At 49.0% G+C, this 22,298-nt stretch overlaps 2 protein-coding genes across 6 annotated transcripts in view; one reads left to right on the top strand and one right to left on the bottom strand.

Moving 5' to 3' along the window:
- The first annotated feature begins 4,652 nt into the window (after window positions 1–4,652).
- Window positions 4,653–13,555, top strand: AGT (angiotensinogen). Its single transcript, XM_053604588.1, has 5 exons — window positions 4,653–4,771; window positions 7,435–8,293; window positions 9,587–9,854; window positions 11,670–11,814; window positions 12,423–13,555. Exons 2-5 carry the CDS (start codon window positions 7,438–7,440, stop codon window positions 12,612–12,614), a joined length of 1,461 nt encoding a protein of 486 aa, XP_053460563.1. The 5' UTR covers window positions 4,653–4,771; window positions 7,435–7,437; the 3' UTR covers window positions 12,615–13,555.
- Window positions 13,556–18,058: 4,503 nt separating this feature from the next.
- COG2 (component of oligomeric golgi complex 2) overlaps window positions 18,059–22,298 on the bottom strand; it is a 67,841-nt gene continuing 63,601 nt past the window's right edge. For all 5 annotated transcript variants that reach the window (XM_053604583.1, XM_053604584.1, XM_053604585.1 and 2 more), the window contains 3 exons: window positions 22,031–22,170; window positions 20,327–20,507; window positions 18,059–18,771 (listed from right to left, as the gene is read on the bottom strand). In XM_053604583.1, the coding sequence (XP_053460558.1) occupies window positions 18,670–18,771; window positions 20,327–20,507; window positions 22,031–22,170 (423 nt within the window). In that variant the 3' untranslated portion in view covers window positions 18,059–18,669. The remainder of the gene's footprint in view (window positions 18,772–20,326; window positions 20,508–22,030; window positions 22,171–22,298) is intronic.

Raw genomic sequence — 22,298 nt, 5'->3', positions numbered from 1 at the left:
GCTATGACTACTCCTCAGAAATGAAACTTCAATTCCATATCAACAACCACAACCTAAATTGTGTTTGTAATGCTCAAAGCACATGACTGAGGGGAAGCAGACTACCAAAAATGTGGAGAGAGCACCCTTCCCTGCCAAGACCTTCCCCAGCTGGCTGTGTCTTTCTGTCTTGCAGGATTGGACGCGTTTACTTAAGTTCCTGTTCACCAGGACAGCTGCACATCATGTCTGAGAGGGGGAGGCTGAGGACAAGGACAGAGTCTACACAGGTGTGCACTGTCCATTCTGGAAGAATCATGGCCTACTCGATAGGTCGAGGGGTCTTGGAGACCCTGGCCCAGGGGCAACTCCACTCACCCTTGAGGTGCTGCCTTAACTGTGCCTTTCTTGAGGAGAGTTTTTTCCAGCCTCTCAGGCTGAACAGGCTTTCTGCTATGTGGTCAGAGGACTCTCTGCTCCTGCCCTTTCTAACATTTATCCCAACTGCCAGAAAATCATCATGTGTAATAATGGATTAATCCTTACTCCATGTGGGACTGTCAGCTTCATGAGGGTGGAGTGGGGTTTCATTTCTTCCCTGTGATCACCTCAGAGATGAGTTGTGTGCATGTAGTAAGTTTTCAATAAGAAGCTGTTGATCCAAAAAATGAATGTGTTAGAAAAAACATGGGCATCAGAGTCCATGACGCCCATCATTTTCTTTCTGGATGACATTTAGCTCCAGATTTAGTCCACGATTCATCATTTTCTTTCTGGATAACATTTAGCAAATGGCTGAAACTCTTCTGACCCCAGTTCTCTCTCCCTGGAGGCTGTGCATAATGAGACTCATATTGCAGGCATGTTGAGAATATTCATGAACCTGGCATGTAACAGCTACTCAGTAGATGTCAGTTCTTCCTTCCGCCCAAGAGTTGAGAACAGAGCCTCCTAGTCCCTCCTCTCCCTTTCATTACTCCCTTTCTCTAGAGAGGAGCTCACAACTCAATGTGTCCTTCTCCTCCCTCTGGCTTCAGTAACCATCTCCTGCTGGCCCTCCCAGAGGCCACTCTCCTGCTCGCCTGTGACATCCTCTTCCTTGTTGGTGACCTGTACAGAGTTAGGGAATGACTGATCAGGCCTGATTTGAGCAGAGGCATCTCAGCACCAGTGTTTTTAAGCCATTGTGACGCACTACCCAAAAGTCCTCATTCAGCCCCAAACTCCAAGCTTAACAACCCCCTCCCCTAGGCTTCTGGGACACCATCCCCCTCTTCTGGTACTGCCTGCAGACCCCTCCTGCCCCAACTTCTTACCCCTCCACCACTCCCGCATTTTCTGCTCTCTCTCCTCCTCTTTAACTCGCCTTGGGTAAACTGCCTCCATTCCAAGGACTTGAGTTATGCCTTGATGCATTTGCCTCCCTAAAGGAAAACCTGTTTGTCTACAACAGTGTTTTTCAAAGTTTTTTTGTCACATGGCACATTTGAATCTACAGTTAAACTTCTACAGCAACTTAAATTATGTTGTTAAAAAAAAAGAATATACTTACTGTGCTTTGAACCTCTTTCAAAAAAATTTAATTAATGATCTTTAAAAAATTTTATGGCACATCTAAAATCCTCTCATGGCAGGAGTGTGCCACAGCACAAAGGCTGAAAATAACTGCTCTAAAACCTGTACTGCTGACGCCAGATGAGTAGTGTAGGCAAGGTTTCCCATGCTGACCAATTCTCCAACACTCCAGACACCAACAGGGGGTCCTGCAATTCAGTTCTGATGCTCACTACCTGGAGCTGCTCAAGTGCTTGTTTACTTGGTTCTGTGTAATTTTTTTTTTCTTTTGTAATTTTTGGCCATGGCTGGGTTTGAACCCACCACCTCCAGTATGTGGGGCTGGCGCCCTACTCCTTTGAGCCACATGCACCACCCAGTTCTGTGTAATTTTAAAGTTTATGTGTATAAAGCGAAGCTGTTTCTGTGAAACTGTGTATTTTGTAAATAAATACATTACTACTTTGAGGCTCCAAAAAAAAAAAAGCCAGGGCCTCAGCATGGAAAGTCCATTTCCCTCACTCAAGACACCAGCCATTAATAGTGGGCATCCAGCTTACCCACACTTCTGTCCAGCTTGGCTACACATCAGGGCTTCCTATGACACCCCCATGTTTGATAATTTGCTAGAATTGCTCACAGGAATCAGAGAAACGCTTTACTTGCACTGACTATTTTATGTGCATTATAAGGGGTGCGTGTGAACAGCCAGATGAAAGGGTATAAGGGGGCAGTGTAGAAGGACTCAGGGCACAGGAGCTTCTGTCTCCAGGTGCAGGGTGCCACATTCTTGGCTTGTGGATGAATTTGCCAATCAGGAGACTCTTTGAACCCTATTGTGCAGGGTTGTTATGGGGGTTCCATTACACACACGTGATTGATTAAGTGACTGGTCATTGGTGATGGAACTCAATCTCCAGGCATTCACCCCTCCCTGGAGGTTGGAGGGTGGGACTGAAAGTTCTAACCATCTAATCCAGTGGTTCTCAACCTGTGGATCAAGACCCACAGGAACTGTATTAAAGGGCTGCAACATTAGGAAGGTTGGAGAACCACTGCTCTAATCACATGGCTGGTTCCTTGAGTCACCAGCCTTCATCCTGAAGCTATCTAAGGACTTACGACCATCAGTGGACATCTTTTGAGCAGAAGAAAGATAGTCTTATCAGTCTGAGATTCCAAGGGTCTTCAAAGCTCTTGTGTCAGGAACTGGGAGCTAAGATGAAATATTTTGGACAAAAGATTCTCTGATCACACTTAACACTCAGAATGTTACAAGGGTTTTAGGTGCTCTGTGCCAGGAACTGGGGGCAGAGATCAAATATGCCATACCCTACCCACGTGTCTCCCACCCAAATCTGCCTCCTGAGCTTTGGAATTGTCTGCCTGAGTATTCACCACTGCCTTCTGACATACACCTAAAAAGAAACCCATCCAAGGTCAAGCTCTTTGCCTCTCAGCTCATTTGCATTGCTGTAAAGGAAAACCTGAGGCAGAGTAATTTATAAAGAGAAGAGGTGTATTAGGCTCATGGCTCTGCAGGTTATCCAAGAAACCTGGTACCAGCACCTGCTTCTGGTGAGGGCTTCAGAGAACTTCCACTCAAGGTGGGAGGTGTAGGGGAGCATGTGTGTGTGGAGATCACGTGGGGAGAGAGGAAGTCAGAGAGAGGAGGAGACACCAGGTTCTTTTTAGTAATCATCTCATTCAGGAACTAAGAGTGAGAACTCCCTCAGTTTCCCAGGAACACACCCAGCCCCTTATGAGAGATCCACCCAGAGCCAAAACACCTCCTACCAGGCCTCACTCCAACACTGGGGATCAGATTTCAACAAATCATCCCCAAACCACAGAACCTTCTGAGCTCTTCTACCTCCTGTGTCCCTTGTTGGCTTTGGGCTCCCTTGTGCTCTCAGTTCCTGATGTTGGTACCTCGATGGCCGAGCTTTCCTACATGATCGCTCCAGCCTGCCTCTCACCACATCAGAGCTCTGGCTTCATGCCACTGCCTCACTCTGCTACTCAGACACTTTCAGTCCCTCACCCAGAGGCCTCAATGCCCTCCTCGCAGGTGTGGTGTCCAAGGGCTTCTGTCATAAGGTCCCTACCTCCCACATCAGGATGCTGAACAGGTTCCCACCTCCCGCATCAGGATGCTGATCAGGCTTCCTCCCAGAGTTTGGCCTGGCACTCTGGGACCCATAGGCTTGGTAGGGAAGGGTGCACAACACAGAACTTTGCTGCTGTCCCTGTGGGTGGCAGACATTGGCAGCAGCGGCAGCAATTTGGCCTGGTCTTTGCTGCCACCACACATGCTTCGCCCCTTTGTGAGGGTCACCCGAGCCTCTCCCGCCAAAAGCCCCTCTGAGTTCTAAGTCAAACATGCTTATGCTTCGGTGCCTGTGGCTCAAGGAATAGGGCACCGGCCCCATATACCAGAGGTGGCAGGTTCAAATCCGGCCCTGGTCAAAAACTGCAAAAAAAAAAAAAAAGGAAAAGAAAAAAACATGCTTATGCTTCAAGGTGTGGCTCTGGTAACATTCCTCCCTGAACCCTTCTCCAGCCCTACCTCCTTTCAATAGCCTGAAAGCATTTTGTTTGTGTCTTTCAACCTGGCCACACTGTCGTTGCTATTTATCTGTCTCCACAGCTAAATTGGAAGCTTCCAGAAGGTGCTTTTTGCTTGATGGTATGTTTCTCCCAGTGCAGGGGTAGGAGCCTGATGGCTGTTAGGAACCTCCCAAGGTCTCATGTCTGGGGTTGAGTCGAAGCGGCCCCAGGTTGCATGAGCTCAGCTCTTCTGCCCCTGGTGCGCTCTCTGCCCCACTTTAAGCCAGCCCATCCTGTGGCTTCTAAAAAGCACATCACAAAGGGTCAGAAGGCCTGGGCAGTTGGACATCATCACACAACACAGGGGACGCTCCCATGTCCGGTAACAGTGGCCTTCACTCCAGCAAACTACTGTAAATGAGTAACCCAGCCTGCACCGCTCACTCTGTTCAGCAGTGAAGCTACATCGATCAGCATGACGTCCTGGAAGGGGTCCCAGGGTAAGCACTGCTTCTGGCTTTCATCCTCCTGGAGGCCTATGGTCTGGCCAAGTGATGCAAGTGCCTCCCGCCCAGCCTGTGCACAGAATAGCCTGGGAACAGCTCCATCTCCACCCCTCGAATATAAATAGGGCCTCGGTAGACCAGCCAGGGAAGAGGCTGCTTTGTCCTGTGGACCACAGTGGAAGGTAAGGTGGGAGCCCACTCAGCCCCTTCTCCCTGTCTCTCTCAGGAGAGCCTTCGCATGGAGGGTTAGGCATAGGAGCAGAGTCACGGTGGCCAAGAGTCCACCAGGCCCTCTTACCATAAGAAGGAATAGCAAGGCCAGAGCAAGCAGGGGCTGGCAGGTTGGGTCAGGTAATCAGCCTGCCCTCCCCTGAGACACGCTACCCGGCTCTGCCCATTTGCTCATCTATAAAACGGGACTAATAGCAATGCCCAGTCCCCCTCTCTCAAGAGAACTAATATAACACAGGGTGTTTCTAAACTTCAGTATAAGCTAAAAAGGTATATTCTTATTTTTTCAAGGCAGTATAAATTGGGGCTTAAGCATGTGGACAAGTCAGACTATGGGGGGCAGGTCTTGGTTTGAGTTTTGGCTCTTACTCACTGTGTGATCTCAGGTGAGTCACTGTACCCCTCTGTGCCTCTGCAAAACACCATCAACTAATTCACTTGACACGCACATATCCAGGACTTACTATGTCCCAGATATTCTCTTGGGAATGTAGCTGTCTCAGAGAAATTGAAGGCACAAACCTGCCCCCAAGGGTTTTATGTTTGCATGGGAGGAAGCAGATGAAACACGGAGCACAGCCAACACCCAGCTAGGCATGCAGACCTGAACAAGAGGAGAGAACTGAGCAGGATAAGAGAGTTGGCAGGACCCAGCCTGGCAGGGAACATTGCAGGGAGGAGATGAGGGCTGTTGTGAAGACCAGGCAGATTGGTATAAGACAAGTGCTCAGAGGAGTGCCCCACGAGTGGTAGGTGTCACAGAAGCATGAGCTGTCACCTTCACCATCAGCCTTTAGGAGCCACAAGAAGGAAAGAGAAAGAGCAGGGGAGGCTGGGAAGGAGAGGTGAAGTAGGGGAAAGGCAGGAAGGGGTCAGGCATGCCACATTACGCTCCAGACCCTGCTGCCTACACACCTATAACCGGTATGCACTGGAGCAAGACAGGGAGTGGGTGCAGCTACTTGCATCATCCAAACCCAGGCCTAGGGGTGCCTATTAGACCAGGCCCTCACCCCCCAGCTGGTTCCCATAGGTTTCCCCTGCTGCGGAACTGGTGTGGCTGTCCAGATCAGGCATGAACTGCCAACCTAGGCTTGTCTGCACAGAAAGGCCTGCGAGGAGGAGGGGGACTTTCCTGTTCCTATTTTCCATGTCACATGACTTTGCATGAGAATGGTGGATGGAATCGAATGGTGGGGAGGGCAGGTGAGACTGCAGTTGAGGTCAGAAGTCAAAGTCCCCAGAGCGGCACGAAGCACACCATGCATTTGAGCTGTTGCTCCATGTTGAGGGCAAGTACAGGTTACCAGCCTGGTGCATTGCAAGGGAAGTAGCTGTGTGTGTTCAGGGGAGACAGGACAATGTAGACACCAAGGTGGCCTTGGACCCCAGGCCTGGACCTAGACACCTTGGACCACAGCTCCAAGAAAGCCCTGACCAGTACAGGGGGAAGGGGTAAAGAGAGAGGCAGGGACAGGAAAGCTGAGAAATGACTGGTATTGCAGTCCACCCCTATATGGGAAATGAGTGAGATGTGGCACAAATCATTCAAACTGAAGGAACCGAGGGAATGAGCATTCACCCCTCCAGGGAGCAGAGTCAGATGGGACAAATTAACAGGGCTCCTGGGCTCCATCCTGGTGTGCTGTGAGGGACAATGCGGGCTAGGGAAGAGGGCTTCCAAGAAGCAGGTGCCAGAGCTCCCCTGGCCCACCCTGGTGACCTGTGCCTGGGGCAGAGGAGCAGGGGATCTAAATCCATCTCTATATCAGAGTGACCTGAGAAGTTTCCAAAAAAAACATCTACACCAGGCCCTGGTGGGGGGCATGCCTCCAGTGGGTGGGTTTGTCACTCCACGTCGGGGCTATGCCATGTGGGAAAAGTTGAGAGTTGCTTTGGGTTTGAGACGCGAGGGAAGTTCAAGCCAAGTTCTGGAAAGTAAAAAGCCCATTCCCAGGCCACACCATTTATCTTCTCAAGGGGTGGGAGGTCTATACAAACATCTAGTGACCAGCACAGGCTTGAGTCCTAAAGGGAAACTTACAGCCATGGGTTCATGCTCATGCTCAGTGCCACAGACTTGGGGCTTCAACCACAGAAGTTTATTAATTGTCTCATGATTGTGGAGGCTGGAAACAGAAGATCAAGATGTAGACAGCGTCCGTTTTTCCTGAGGCCTCTCTTCCTGGCTTGCAGATGGCTGTCTTCTCCCTGTGTCCTCAACTCTCTATCAGCGTCCTAGTCTCCTCTTCTGAAAAGGAAACTGTTCACAGTAAATTAGGGCCTACCCTAATGACCTCATTTTAATTTAACCACCTCTTTAAAAGTCCCATCTCCCCTTGTAGTCCTGAGGACTAGGACTTCTACATTACGAATTTTGTGAGATAAGGGGGCAGAGGGGGCATGATTCAACCTATAACAGTGCACTTTGCACTTGGGTCAGATAATTTCCCTGGAAGTTTGCCCCCATTTCTTCTCTTCATTGTTTGCAGCGTGATGGATTTCTATTGGGCTGAATGGTACAGGGGACAGTGGAACGACTGGAAGTCTGGCTAGAGGGCTCTTAGTGGTTACTTATTAATCACCTTTTCCCCTTCCCAAAATGATATTTCAGGGTATGAAGGAGCGAGTGCCCTGGTCAGAAATGGCTTCTGCTGGCATAGCCGTGAGGGCCATTGTCCTCTGCCTTGTGGCCTGGGCTGGCCTGGCTGCTGGAGACCGTGTGTATATACATCCCTTCCATCTCCTTGTCTACACCAAGAGCAGCTGTGAGCAGCTGGGGAAATCTAATGCAGAGACACTCAAAGAACCAACCTTCACACCCACCCCAATTCAGACCAACACAGCACCGGTGGATGAGGAGACCTTGCACCATCAGCTGGTGCTGACTGTGGAGAAGCTGGAGGCTGAGGACAAGCAGAGGGCTGCAATGATTGGGATGCTGGCTAACTTCCTGGGCTTCCGCATGTACAAGGCACTGAGCGACACATGCAACACCGCTGGCGGGGCTGGCGTGCTCTCCCCAATGGCTCTCTTTGGCACCCTGGCCTCTTTCTATCTGGGAGCCATGGATCCCACAGCCCACAGGCTCCAGGCACTCCTGGGTGTCCCTGGGGAGGACCAGGACTGCACCTCCCGCCTGGATGGGCACAAGGTCCTCTCTGCCCTGCAGGCAGTCCAGGGCTTGCTGGTGGCCCAGGGTGGGGCTGACGGCCAGGCCCAGCTGCTGCTGTCCACAGTAGTGGGCCTGTTCACTGACCTGAGCCTGAGTCTGAAGCAGACATTCGTTCAGGGCCTGGAGCTCTTCACCCCCATTGTCCTCCCTCGCTCTGTAGACCTCTCCTCGGACCCAGATCTTGCTGCTGCAGAAATAGATAGGTTCATGCAGGCTGTGACAGGGTGGAAGATGAGCAGCCTGGCGGGAGTCCAAGCAGATAGCACCCTGCTCTTCAACACCTATGTCCACTTCCAAGGTAAGGCCAACCCTTTCATCCACCCTGGCCCCAGGTCAGTGCCAAAGGGTGGCAGTTCTATGTCTCTGTGGTCCCAGTGTCCAAATGTAGCTGAGCTAAGGAGGCCAGGCTTGAGGATGGGCAGGGCATGGCTGTGAGGATGTGTCCAGGGACCATGCTGGGTTCTGCCATGGTGGCTCCATCCGAGATCCCCACCTTGTCTACAGCCCTGTGAGTGGGAGGGCAGACAGAGGGCTGGCACTTGCCCCCAAGTCCTACTGCAAACCCTGTCCATAGTGGCAGGAGCTGCTGAGAAATGCAGCCCTTATCCACAGAGCCTGTGTGACTGGCTCTGTATGGGGACCAGAGGGCTGCCAGCAGTTTCTTTCACAGCTGGGCCTGGTACTGAGATGCACCAAGGACTCCCTGGCAGAGCTCCAGGTCTGTGGAGCACTGTGTGGTGGATGCTCATCGCCCTGCAGCTATCCAACCTCACATAGAGTATGGGTTCTGGGACAATGGTGTGTCAGTACAGGGTCACTGATAGTAACAAGTGGGCCACTCTGGTGGGAGATGTTGGTCAGGGGAGGCTGTGCCTTGTTGGGGCAGGTGGGCTGGGAGCCCTGCACACTCTGTTCAGTTTTGCTATAACCTTAAAGCCGTTCTAAAAAACATTTATTTAAGAAAAGGCAAGTCTGAGTAGCATGTGGCTCAGTGAGTAGGGTTCCAGCCCCGGGGGCCCTGGCCAAACTGTAACAAAAAAAATAGCTGGGTGTTGTGGCAAGCACCTGTAGTCCCAGCTACTTGGGAGGCTGAGACAAGAGAATCGCTTAAGCCCAAGAGTCTGAGGTCACTGTGAGCTGTGACACCACAGCGCTCTACTGAGGGCAACAAAGTGAGACTCTGTTTCAAAAAAAAAAAAGAAAAGAAAGAAAGAAAAAGAAAAGGCAAGTGTGGCAAACGACAGACTTCAGGCCAGGACAGATTTGGAGTTGAGGTTATCAGGTTGGGTGCTAGTGGGCTAGTTCCTTCAGGTGACAGATGTGGAATCTCAGCCCCAGTGCCGGGCACACCCTGTGTCTCTTGCAGTTGATAGGCACACTCTGTCTCCTGCCTTAGTGAGCTCAGATGCTGCATTTTGCAGAAGACTCTGGGGCTGGGGAGGTCCTGTGGCCAGGAGAGTGTGGAGTGGCCTGGAGTAGGACCGGGAAGGAGGCTGAAGCAGGACAGAGGGCAGGAGAGGGGCCTTGGTGTCAGCCAGACCCTGGTATTGCCCTGCCCCACTGAGTCTTACCCTCCTCATCTGGGTTTCAGGGAAAGTGAAAGGCTTCTCCCTGCTGGCTGGACATCAGGAGTTCTGGGTGAACAATAGCACCTCAGTGTCTGTCCCCATGCTCTCGGGCATGGGCACATTCCAGCACTGGAGTGACACCCAGAACAACTTCTCGGTGACTGGAGTGCCCTTGGGTGAGAGCGCCTGCCTGCTGCTGGTCCGGCCCTGCTCTGCATCCGACCTGGATAAGGTGGAGGCCCTCGCCTTCCAGCATGACTTCTCCAGCTGGATGAAGAACCTGTCTCCCCGGTAGGCACCTGGGGGGCTCCCTGGACAGTAGGGGTGCTGCGCTGTCCATTTGTCAGGGTGGGTGGACACATGTGCTGGCGTGTGCTGAGCCTTGGGGCCTTGCTCTGGCAAGGAGAACTGTGTGTCTGTCATCATCTCTCCGGCCATCCACAGAGCTCTTGAGCTGACATCTGCCTTCCAGGTGCAGGCAAGGTAATGGAGGTGAGCAGGAATGCTTTCCCTGTACTTATTTACTGGCCAGTTTTGGAGGGAGAGAGAACATTGCAGTCCCCTCTCGGGAGGGCACCTGTGGCCCCCACATCCATGGACATGCAGCACACAGGAGTGTCCTGCAACAGCCCCCCAGGACAGCCTGGGCCACTCTAAGACCTGGCTGGGGGCTTTCTCAGCAGGGTTCCCCTCCACTCCACCACCCTCCTGTTGGAGGCTGGGTAATGGGAAAAAGGTGTCATTAACTCCTCTTGACAAAAATAGCCACTTTAGTCCAATGGATCACTGGATATGACCTGCATATCAGGTCCAGGTCAGCGAGGCCTAGAAATCTGCTCCCAAAGACAGATATGAAGGGACACAAATGGCATCCTAATGTCAACTCTGCTTTTTTCAAGTGTGTGTGTGTGTGTTTAATTATGGTAAAATAGACATAAAATTTGCCATCTTAACCATTTTTAAGTGGCAGTAGCTGCACTCACATTGCTTGTAACTGTTACCACCATCCACCTCCAAAATTTCTCCTCTTCCCAAATTGAAACTCCGTACCTATTCAATACTAAATCCCCACTCACTTCCTGCCACCTCCTGGCCACCCCTGTGATGTCCCCAACCAAGGTCCATCCAGGTTGTGGCCCATGTTGGCGTTTCTTGCTTTGTAAGGCTGGATGTGTTTTCTTGAGTGGATGGACTACTTTGTGTTCATCTGTGCGTCCATCCATGAACATGGGGTTGCACCCAGCTTTTGCCTGCCGTGAACACTGCTGCTGTGAACATGGGTGTTCGGCTAGCTCTTGTGAGGTTTTGGTGTGTCCCTGGAAATGTCCATAGGCTCTCAGGGACATCAGGCCCTCTATGACAGTCTACGCAACTGACGCAGCAATGTGCTTAGCAAAGAGGATGGCACTCCCTTTCCGTAGGTGTCTTGCCATCACAAGTACTGTTGAGCGGTACTAGTGAGACGTGCTGCATTATTTTAGACAACAGCATTGTTAAAATTATCCACGTAACACATCTTCAACAGAACCAGTCTAAAAACAGAAGAAACTGGCTTGGCACCCATAGGTCAGTGAGTAGGGTGCCGGCCACCTACACTGAGGCTGGTGGGTTCGAGCCCACCCAGGGCCTGCTAAAACAACAATGACAACTGCAACAACAACAACAAAAAATAGCCCAGGTGTTGTGGCAGGTGCCTGGAGTCCCAGCTACTCAGGAGGCTGAGGCAAGAGAATCACTTAAGCCCAAGAGTTTGAGGTTGCTGTGAGCTGTAATGTCACAGCACTCTACTGAGGACAACATAGTGAGACTCTGTCTCAAAAAAAAAAAAAATTAAAAACAAGAGGGACCAAAGAACAGACAATCCTTCACAGTTAATGACCTGAGATCATGTTCTGCGTCCCTCTTGTAGTATTTCAAACGATGTAAACTTTTTTTAGTGTATTTTTTGCTATTTTTTTCCCAAGGGTGAGATGACCTAGTTGGGTGAGAAAAACAAATGTTCCCTTCCTCAGGGACAGGGGCAAGGTGGGCCTGGCTTCCCCGTGTGGCAGGGAAACTCCCTATGGGAGCTCTTTGTAACTTTTCTGACTGTGCCTTGTCTTCCAGGGTTATCCGCCTGACCATGCCCAAGCTGCAGCTACAAGGATCCCACGACCTGCAGGACCTGCTCTCCCAGGCCAAGCTGCCCACCCTGCTGGGCACCAAGGCGACCCTGGGCAAAATCAGTGACGCCAACCTCAGAGTGGGGAAGGTGCTGTGCGAGTTGGTATCTGTGTCTCACAGAGTGGGAGATGCCAATGGGAGGACATGGAGGAAGCACCAGGCAGGCCGGTGGGGTAGGAGGGAGAGGAGAATAGGGCCAAGGATGGGAGAGAAGGGGCCAGAGCTTTCTGGAGCCCTCCAGGGACAGTGCATAGCTTCTGCTCCTGCCTTGCGTGTGTTCTGCAGCCTGCTCAGCCTGGGATAAGGAAAGTGAGCATCCCCGGCCCAAACCCCTTCCACAGGGAATCCTTAGCAATAACAGACCTCCCCTCTGCCACATGGGACGATGCACACTGTGATCACCAGACACACCTGCTGCACTAGGCACCATGCTCGGTGCTGGGGAGGAGGCGGGTTCACCCAGCAAGGCATGAGCCCTCTGTGCAAAGTCAGCTAAGTGCTGGTAGGCCGCAGAAGAGGCACCAGGAATTCTGCCCTGACTAGCAAGGTGGAGAATGGAGGCCTGAGGGTGTGAGGGGCATGCACCTTTGCCTACCCTGAGGGACAGGCACTGCTGAGCTGGACAAACCTCCTCCTCAGGGCAGCAGCACAGCCCCCTGGGCCCTTGGGTGCCATCCCCATGTCACTGCTTTGCAGGTGATGAACAGCATTCTTTTCGAACTCAAAGCCGATGATGGAGACCAGCCCACAGAGTCTGCCCAGCAGCCCAATGGGCCTGAGGTCTTGGAACTGACCCTGAGCAGCCCGTTCCTGTTTGCTGTGTACGAGCGCGACTCCAGAGCCATTCACTTCTTGGGCCGTGTGGCCAACCCGCTGAGCATGGCATGAGGCCAGGGCTCCAGAGGAAGGGCCCTGCAGGGCCTCTGGCCTTGGCCCTCAGGATGAAGGCCAGCAGCACACAGCAATCCTGGGCAAAATAAGGGATTTGTCCAGTCCCTACCTTTTCTTCTGACGCGTCAACTCTAAGTTGGAAAGCAGCTTCTGTCTTTGGCAAAGTGGTGCCATGCAGAGTGAACAGGAGAAGTCTGACCTCACACACAGGCCTCCCAGGTTGCTGGGTATATTTTGGAGGCTGGGGGTGGGGAACCAGGAGCTGAAGTTTAGCACAGGACTATTTTCCCAGAAAGAATTTAGACAGACCAACTAGTTTGTGGAACCAAAAACTGTTCCTTTTTTAGGTGAGAAGAGAAATTGACTTTTCAAATTAAAATATGCCTTTTTTCATTGCCTTGGTTTATATTTAGCTTAACGAGTGTGAGACTATGACCTTCCTGCAGTTACCACACTAGTTTAGATATTTGTGAATTTTGAACAACAAATTACAAAAAACACAAATGTCTGGATTTGTTAGAATGTGAAACCATGGCCAGTTGGCCCGCACTTGTGTTAGTAATAAATGTCTTGAACAATAAACAAACAAAAAAAATTATCTTTCATTTAGCAGCAGAAGAGACACAGGCATTTGAGCTAACAGGCTGTGCAAAGAGAAGCCAGGACCGGGGGTGGAGTTTCCAATGCAGGCCTGGGCTGGCACTTAGTATCTGGAGAAGTTTTAGGGAATGGGTTTCTTTGGACATATCCATTTGTAAGCAGTGGTGGCCATCTGTGTGATGGCTGGGCGACAGGGAGCAGGAGAGGGCAGGGACCTGGACAGATGGGCATTTCCCCCCACCCCAGTGACGCAGGGTCAGATGGCTGCTCGTCCTGTGCCTGTAGAATGGAAGGCAGAGAAATAAATCTTCATGAATAAATATTAGCAAGTTCCTTTCTCTCTGTTGAGTGTCTCTGCTTGTTTCCCCTTAACAGGATTAGACTTGTGAGATCCTGGGCAAAGCAGAGGAGGTGGGCTCTTCCTGGGGATGTCAGCTGGTAATGGTGATGATGCTTCCTTATGTTGGGAAACCACTTTATCTTCCTTGCCTCCATAAATGTTGAAATAGGGAAGCAACACAGCACGTTAGCTGTCAGTCAGAGCCAAGGCGGACCTGCCACGCAGCCCTTCAGATGTCAGTCTCCCCCAACCCCGGGCGTCTCCCTCTGGTCTTGAGAGCATCTCCCTGCCTTCGACTCAAGAAGACAGCTCCTCCTTTAGTTCTCATGTTTGGGACTTTTTGCCACATCAGTTGCCTGTAGCTCCTTCACCATAAGGCACATCACCAGTTTTATTTGAGGTCACCTTTTGTTTCCATGCTTAGTGCTCCCTGGTTTGGTCTCGCCTCAAGGCTTGGATGGTGAACGCTGGTTACTGGCACTCTCTGAAATGGCTACTGGACACCAAGTCCCTGGAAGGACTGGAAGTACAGGGACCAGGAGTCCTTTACAGCCTTGCTGTTCAGCGGAGGTAGCAGCAATCCTGGTAGCTTCTTAGGGATACAGAATCTCAGGCCATGCCTGAGCCTGCAGAGGCAGCCTCTGCATTTTTACAGGAGGCCCAGGCTTTGAGGTCACCCATAACGCCCTGAGACGGCACTGCCGCACACTGGAGAACAGATTGTTTGAGCACAGACTTTATTTTAAAGGCAGTTGGCAGTAGACTAACCAATTTTACTCAGCAGCTGCTCAGCCTCTGGAAACCAGAAGCAGTACAGGCTTGGACTGCGTTTGCTGTGTGAGTTATGAGTGGGAAGCTGGGTCAGACAGATCTCTGGAGTGTTAAAAATGTCAACATTTGCAGGTTCCTTAACACACCTACAAATATTAATTCTAGGGGTCTGGTGTGTGTCTCTTAAGCAATTCCTCACTGTGTTCTAAGTTTTCCTGGGTGGCCATACACCTGTCCTCAGACAGGGCAGTATGTGGCAGCTGCGATCCCTGGTGACATGAGACAGGCTGGGCATAGGGACCACAGCTGGAGGGATGCTTCAAACTGCCCCTGAGGAAATCCAGTGGGTCCCAATCTCATAATGAATTTGGAAAGCTGAAAGATTTTTGTTATTCATTTGGGAGCAAAACCCAACCTGAACAGATGTGAGGCTGCCTAAGGTCATCACATTATGAAAGTTGACAGTGTGAATATTCCTAAATTCGCTCCTCAAAGATGCCTGTGTGTTTGATTATAAGATGACATTCCCAGGAATGGGTCGGGAAGTCTAGGATACATTATAGACAGTAAACCACTGTACCTTGCTACACCCCAAGACACTCCGACCCCCAAAACATGCGCCGAACGGCCGGGATGGGGTTGGAGTGTGAGCACCATTCCATGTGCGTCTCCCCAACAGACTATATTTTTTAGAGCAGTTTTAGGTTCATAGCAAACTTGAGAGACAGGTGCAGAGGTTTCCCATATACGCCTTGTCCCTCAAGACTTCCCCCACAGTCACCATCCCCCCCAGAGAGGGCCATTTCCCACAAGCCATAATGAAACATGAACACAGGATGGTCCACTCATCGCCAGTGATGTGGTCGTGTCGGCACCAATTCTGTAACACTAGAGCCACTGCTTTTGCTGCTGGAGCAACATCTGGACCCCAAGACCAGGGTTCCTTGGTTATTCAGAAGCACTTGCCTCCCACACCACGGGAGCTCAGGAGGGCTATCCTGTGGCATGTGGCAGCCCTGCCCATAGGCAGGTTTTGTGACTATGTGATTCTCACCTGGTAGTTCTACGAAGCCACAAGGAATTACTGGTAATAACCCCAGACAGGAGGTTAGGGAGTGTGTCTAAGGAAGTGCCAAGTCCATTTTCTTCTGTTAGTTCTGGACATGCAGCTTGACAATAGCCTCCAGCCCCTGTATGACTGAGCTCCATCCACTGGAGTGAGTGGAAAGTCTGTGCTCACCCAAACTTGGGCCATAGCCCCCAGTGGGTGTCCCCTCACACTCTCTCCCTTTCTGGTTGGCTGCAGTAGAAGGGAGTAGGCTGAGCAGTGGCCTCCTAAAAGACATGTCCAGGTCCAGGTCCTAACTCCCAGAACCTATGACTGTGACTGTGTTTGGAAAGATGTGACCAGGTTAGGGATCTCAAGATAAGATTATCCTGGATTAATCGGAAGGGTGTGGTGTCCTGAACCCAGTGACTGGTATCCCTACAAGTCCAAATGGGAAAAAACATAGAGGGAAGGCCACATGAAGACAGAGGCGGAGACTATGGCCACCTAAAGCCACCAGGAACTGGGAGGAGGTAGAATTCTCTCCCACAGCCTTCGGGGACTGTGCATGCAGCCAGCTGACTCCCTGGGCTTGGACATCTGCCTGCAGAGAAGACATTTCTGTTGTCGTAAGCCACCACATCTGTGGTAGTTTGTTAGACAGCTCTGGGAAATAAATATAGACAGTTCCCCAGAGAGAACCACAGGAGAGCTAGCCTCCTAACGGTGTGACATCTCCCCAGCAGGAGCAGACTTCCGTGCACTGCCTGTGTTTAAGCCACGCTGTGGAGTCTTCATATTACAAAAGTTGAAAATAATTAGTTTTACAGTAAAAATAGGTATTACTCCATCTTTAAACTTTACTCAGTGACTCTCCAAAGCAGAAGGACTAGAACATCTATCAAAGAAAGAAGAGATGCTCTGGGGAGCAACAGAGGAGCATTCTGAAACTTGGAGCTTTTTATCCAAAGTTTTGTTTCTTAAACCTAGACATAGGTATTACGACTTCGAGGCTATCACTACTGTGAGTTACCCTGTTTCCTCAAAAATAAGACAGCGTCTTATTTTAAGGTGTGCTCCTAAAGATGTGCTAGGTCTTATTTTCAGGGGACGTCTTATCTTTCCTGTAAGTAGGTCTTGTTTTCGGAGGATGTCTTATTTTCGGGGAAACAGGGTATTATATTAAGTCCAGGGCCTCTTGGGGACTGATGGAGGCCAAAGAAATCAATTTGTGTTCCAATCCTGGACTGCTAACATCTGTTCTAGTGCTGGTACTAGGGAGGGAGGGTTACCCAATGGTTAATAAACTGGGCTCGGGGACTACCGGGCCTGGGTTTAAATCCCATTTAATAGTTACCTGAATGACTTAGTTTGCCTGTTTCCTCAACTGTAAGATGGGAATAATAATGCTGGAATTCAATGGGGCTAATAATTATATCCTTCTTCTCTGTTTTGAAACAAATGAAAAAGGAAAAGAGGAAGGAAAGTAGGGACAGCACTAGGGGTCTATGGTTGATGGCTGGATTGACACAAGAGCCATGTGGCTGCTCAGACAGCTTCACACCAGGTCAACTTAACTAGGCTGAAAGCATGCCCCCACAACTCTCCGCAGATGGCTTGAGGCTGGCCTTGGCCACACACACACCTACAGGAAGCTGGGAAGGTGACGTGAGGTGGTGGTGTGGCCCTATGTGGCAGGCTGCTGCGGGATGGTGCTCTGAGCAGCTCGCCCTGTTCACACTGCTGCACACTCTGCTGCAGCTCCTTCAGCTGCCCCCAGATCCTGGGCCAGGTGCATGCATAGCTTCCACCTTCCGTTGTGGATCACCCCATCACCAAACCTGTGAGTCCTAGAGGAAGCCAAGGCCAGATGTGGCCCATTTACCCTGTGGGTTCCAGCTCACCCTTGCTCTCCCATTCATGCCTTTCTTCTGATAGCCCAGCTAGCCCTAGGCCTAGCACCACAGCCTTCCTGGCCAGCTCTGGCTCCCACACTGGATGTGTCAGGCCCTGAGAAGAAATCCCTCCTGCTCTCTCTTGTGGTTCTATCTCTGACCTGTCTTTCTACTCTGAATTCCAGTGCTCAGGCCTCTCCAGGGCAGGGCCTCCACAGCTAAGCCTGGAATGGAAGCTCTTTCCAGAGCAGAAAAAGGCAAGAGGGCCACCACCTCAAGACAGGAAGGGGAAGCTTTCCTTGTAGGGCTGGCTGAATATGTGGAAGCTCCCAGGACTCCATACACGCTTCTTGGTGTGTCCAGCCTCCCCCATCACTATGCTGAAAAGCCACTCCTGCCAACTCCAGGGTCTGCTTTAATTCCCAACCATTTTCTTTTCCTTTCTCTTCCTCCAGCTAACCTTTGAACAAAGAACTGAGGTGCACAGGAATGCAGACTGGTGCGTGCACGTGTGAGCTAATGAGCCAGCTGCACTAGTGCCACTCCCAACATCCCTAACTCTTCGTGCAGGATGGTCCTCCTTCCCCCTATGTCCACTTCAGCCTGGCAGAGAGGGTGGACCCTAGTGCACTTGCTGGTCCTCCATGGAAGGGGCCTCTGCTCACCTGAAGGGTCAGGGCTGGACAGGGTCCATAGGTGCTTAAGAAGCATCTGCCTGCAAGGGAACAAGTGCTGTTCTAGGGCACGAGTGACAAGAGGAATTTACAAATAAAAGGTACACACACTCTCAGCAGACACTTCTTTTATTCAGAAGTAAGTCTTTCCTGCTGGTTCTAGCTCCTGAGAGAGGCCTGGGTGAGAAGCAGGACAGACTGAAAGTGGAGGACTGCCACCTGATAGCCTCTTCCAGAAAGCCCAGAAGTGGACACAGTTCTGGCCATTTCAGAGAAGGGCATTTGCACATCACACAGCCACTCCACTATAGTCGTCACTCCCAACGCAGCCGCAGGGAGACAACCTTTTATACTTAGACATATATATTTGCTTTAATCATATTTTAGAAATTGGCTCTCCTACACCAAGATTTACAATAAAAATAAAACAATCTGTTCTGTAAACTATAGTAGAAAGTTTCAAAGGTTTAAAAACTATCTTCCATACAATGGAAAAGGCTTTTGTGTTCTTTTTGGGTGAAAGAAGACCCAAATATGCTGAGAAAAGATGCAGGGCGTGTTGCCAGAGTGACGATGCTGGAAGTACTTCTTTGCCATGGAGACTTGCTGAAAGTACAGAACCACTTTCTTCTTTGCCATGGAGGCTTGCTGAAAGAACAGAACCACTTTCTTCTTTTCTGGCTTGAAGCCAAACTTTCCTCTCCCCTGGGACCTTCCAAGATGCCTAAGGCTGCTCTGCCATTGCCTGGTCCTTGGCAGCAGCAACAAGCTCTGTGAGAGCTGGGAAGCTCTTTATGTTGCTTGTGTGTAGGCCCATCTTTTGTATCTGCAAAGCCATGGAAATGAGTGTTGTTAATGCATTTTAAGCTGAACGTGGAAAAGATACCCGTATAAAGAACAGAACATAATCTTCACTCCCACCCTCTAGTACACCAGAAAAATATAGTTCCCCAAAGACCTGGAGGGCATTTTTCTTCTTTACAGCAAAGGATTTGCTTATTGCAAAATGTTAGGTTTTAAGGTCAAACACTTAGCATTCTAATAAGCCAGTATGTTTATTTATCTCTATCGATCAAAGACGACAGGATAAAAACCTCTTTTGTGGACTTAAAATTCTAGAAAAGAAAATTCACACTAAAAGAAATTAAAAAGTGAACTATTTTGTAAGTGGAGAATTTTCAAAAAAGTATTGGCCTAAATTCTTAGTTTCTTAACATACTGGCAACAACCTTTTAGAATCTAATGAGCTGAAAACTCTTTGGCAGAGCAACTACTATGGATTATTCCAGTAACCAAGACGTGGCATACTATGTTCCCACTTTTGTTTAAAAACAACAGCAGCAAATACAAACACTGAAGCCTGTCAGCACTCTGCGGTTAGTTCTGTGGCTTGGGAAGACTTTCTCTTATCTTTCCACATCCCTCCTTCCTCCTGTCCTTTCTTTCGCTTACTGGCTCTCCACTTTTCCTAAAACAAAATTTCTTGCTCGTAAAAAGACAAAGTTTCTCTTGTGAAATATAGACATGTAGCAATTGACTTTTGCTGGAATCTATCTCTAAATGTACATCAAAGCAGAAAAAAATTTATATTTTCAGATGACCCTGAAATATAAAAGAAATTTCATAGTGAGTTAGAAAACAAAGTGTCTTCTGATGAAATTTTTATGAATTTACTTTTGTTCTCTGGCAAAGGTCTTTTTGAGGATCTTCTGCTATGTGGGAAACCTACAAAATTTAGAAAGCCAGTTTCTGAGTATCTAAAACTTTTATGATACTATGAGGACAACACCTCAGTAAAATCAAAAAGGCATTTGTTGCATTTTATCCATATCACCTCCTGAGTGATAACATATGCATTAATATTCAACCATATATTATGAGTCTAAAATCTGTGTTTTATAGAAAACCTATAAAACCCAGGGAGGCAAAAAAGTTGTGCTCAGAGGACTTCTCACATGCTACAGGAGGGTGATGCTTTCATAGTGATTCTAAACTAAACCAGCAAGAAGCTCAAAAGACATGGATTTAGTGCCAACTACCATCAGGCATTTTCTAGGTAGTCAACCAAAAAGACATGTCTCTGAGTCGACATTACAGTGGGCTCCATGAGCCCAGCCACTGGGCTACCAAGCAGAGGTCACTAGCACCACAGAACCCTCTGTTAGACTTCAAAAAGGGAATTCTCACTATTCTTCTACCTTTTTTCTCTCATAATACCAAGAGGCAAATTCTTCACCTTCAAAGTAACCCGAGGCCCAGGATCTACTTAACCCCTGGGGACAACTCTGCAGCCACCACAGCAGCACCCTAAGCTCCCATGACCTGCTGGGCCCTCAGAACTTGGTTTTGGATGTGCTGGACTGCTGATGCTGATGGGTCACCTGCTCTCCTAAGTATTCCACGTCTAAGGCCAGCTGCAGCCTGATTTTGTTGTCATCACTCATGCCACCGCTGGGACCAACAGGGTTAGTGGGAGTGGTTTTTCGGGCCTGTTTTAGGCGTTTCAGGCTCTCTTCCATTTTCTTCACAGAGTTCAGTACATCTGACACGGTTTCATAGTACCTTGAGCACAAAAAATGTTATTTGTGGGTAACACCAAACAGAATATTTGTGGGTAACAGATACTTGTGGGTAACACCAAATAGAGTAACTGGCTTTGTGGAACCAAGAAGACATTTTTAAGATAAAAACTAATTTCCAACAAAAATTCAGCCATGATAAACATTTAAAGTTTCTTAAGGTTGTTAAGAAAAACTTTAAGTCTCCAGCACAGCACTCCCAGAACTTAAAAAATACATGCATGGATTTTGTTTAAAATTCTAATTTCTAACACTAAGAGAAAAATCATAGGCCAATTTGTCTTTTGTCTGTTTAGGGTAGACAGCTGTAGCTCATTCCCCAGACCAAGTAACAAGTCCATTTCAAATCAGTTCTAGGAACTGTTCATCTTTCAAAGTGTACATCTATAAGTATTTCAGAATTTTAAATAAAATTCACTGCCTTCAAAATATTCTCAGTATAATCTTCCAATTATAAATGAATTATATGTGTGTCTATACACACACACATATAAATATATATATATACTTTTTTTTTTTTTTTTTTGAGAAAGAGTCTCACTATGTCACACTTGGTAGAGTGCCGTGACATCACAGCTCACAGCCACCTCAAACTCTTGGGCTTAAACGATTCTCTTGCCTTAGCCTCCCAAGTAGCTGGGACTACAGGCGCCTGCCTCATTTTTTTGTTACAGTTGTCATTATTGTTTGCAGGTCCGGGCCAAGTTCAAACCCACCAGCCCCGGTGTATGTGGCTGGAGCCCTAACTACTGTACTATGGGTGCCAAGCTAAGTGAATTATATTTTAAAACTTTGTCTACAAGCTAATTACTTGGCAATTAGAATATCTTTGCCTGAAAAAATAGTATTATATACATTGTTATGTTCTTAACCCATAAATGGCTGCTAAACAAAACAATATTGCAAAATTAACAATTATTAATAATTAAACAAAATCACTAATTCAACCAAATATTAATCTCTCCAATGTAATTCAACACTGGCATTTGGGGGGGAAGGTAGATTTAATTAGAAATGAAGTGATAATCAAAGGTTTTAGAAATTATTTGTCAATTGTAATTAAAACAAACGTTGTCCTTATGTCTCACTAACACAAGTCCTTTCATCACCTGGCATAATTACAGCCATTCTAGGCTGACAGGCCAGAGCAGAGACAGGACTTCCCAGAGGGACGTGGCTGGACCTGGGAGTGTGACACCTGCAGTAGAGGCAGGTGGGCCCTAGCAACACAGGGCACCAAGAATAGGGCTAGCCTGGCTATAGTTCAGGGCACCAAGAATAGGGCCAGTCTGGCTATGATGCAGGGAGGGAACGTGGCCCCAGGACTGTCCATGTGGGCCTCTTGAGGAGAGGGAGTGGACCGAGGACCACACTCTGACTTGTCCAGTGATGAGACGCTGGAGGTTCTCACTGTCTCACCTCCCTGGGACCCTGAGAGGGCCTCAGGGGATTTCCTCCTTCAACTTTTCTAAGTAAGGCCACCCAGTCTCCTTTTAGTTTACTTACCTGTGAGTGCTCTCAGAGAGAGCACCTTCTAACCACTGCTGAATTATTGCTTGTTTGAGCTTGTCCTTGTGTTTGCTCTGAAGCTGGTAAAATGGCTTCACAGCACTGTCCACATAAGAGGAAGCTGTAGTTGGGACCTCCTGGAATAATGTGGGTAGGGGTCAAAGACACATAGGGGAAAAAAAGGGAGTAAGTTACCCAAGCTTCAAGTTCAAAAGGAAACTGAGAATGTTTCAGTTTTGAGATAGGTACCACTTCCACCCCTCCC

Source organism: Nycticebus coucang, chromosome 10, assembly GCF_027406575.1.
Source record: "Nycticebus coucang isolate mNycCou1 chromosome 10, mNycCou1.pri, whole genome shotgun sequence".
In the NCBI taxonomy this organism is placed as follows: domain Eukaryota; kingdom Metazoa; phylum Chordata; class Mammalia; order Primates; family Lorisidae; genus Nycticebus; species Nycticebus coucang.
This window is presented reverse-complemented; position numbering and strand designations above follow the sequence as displayed.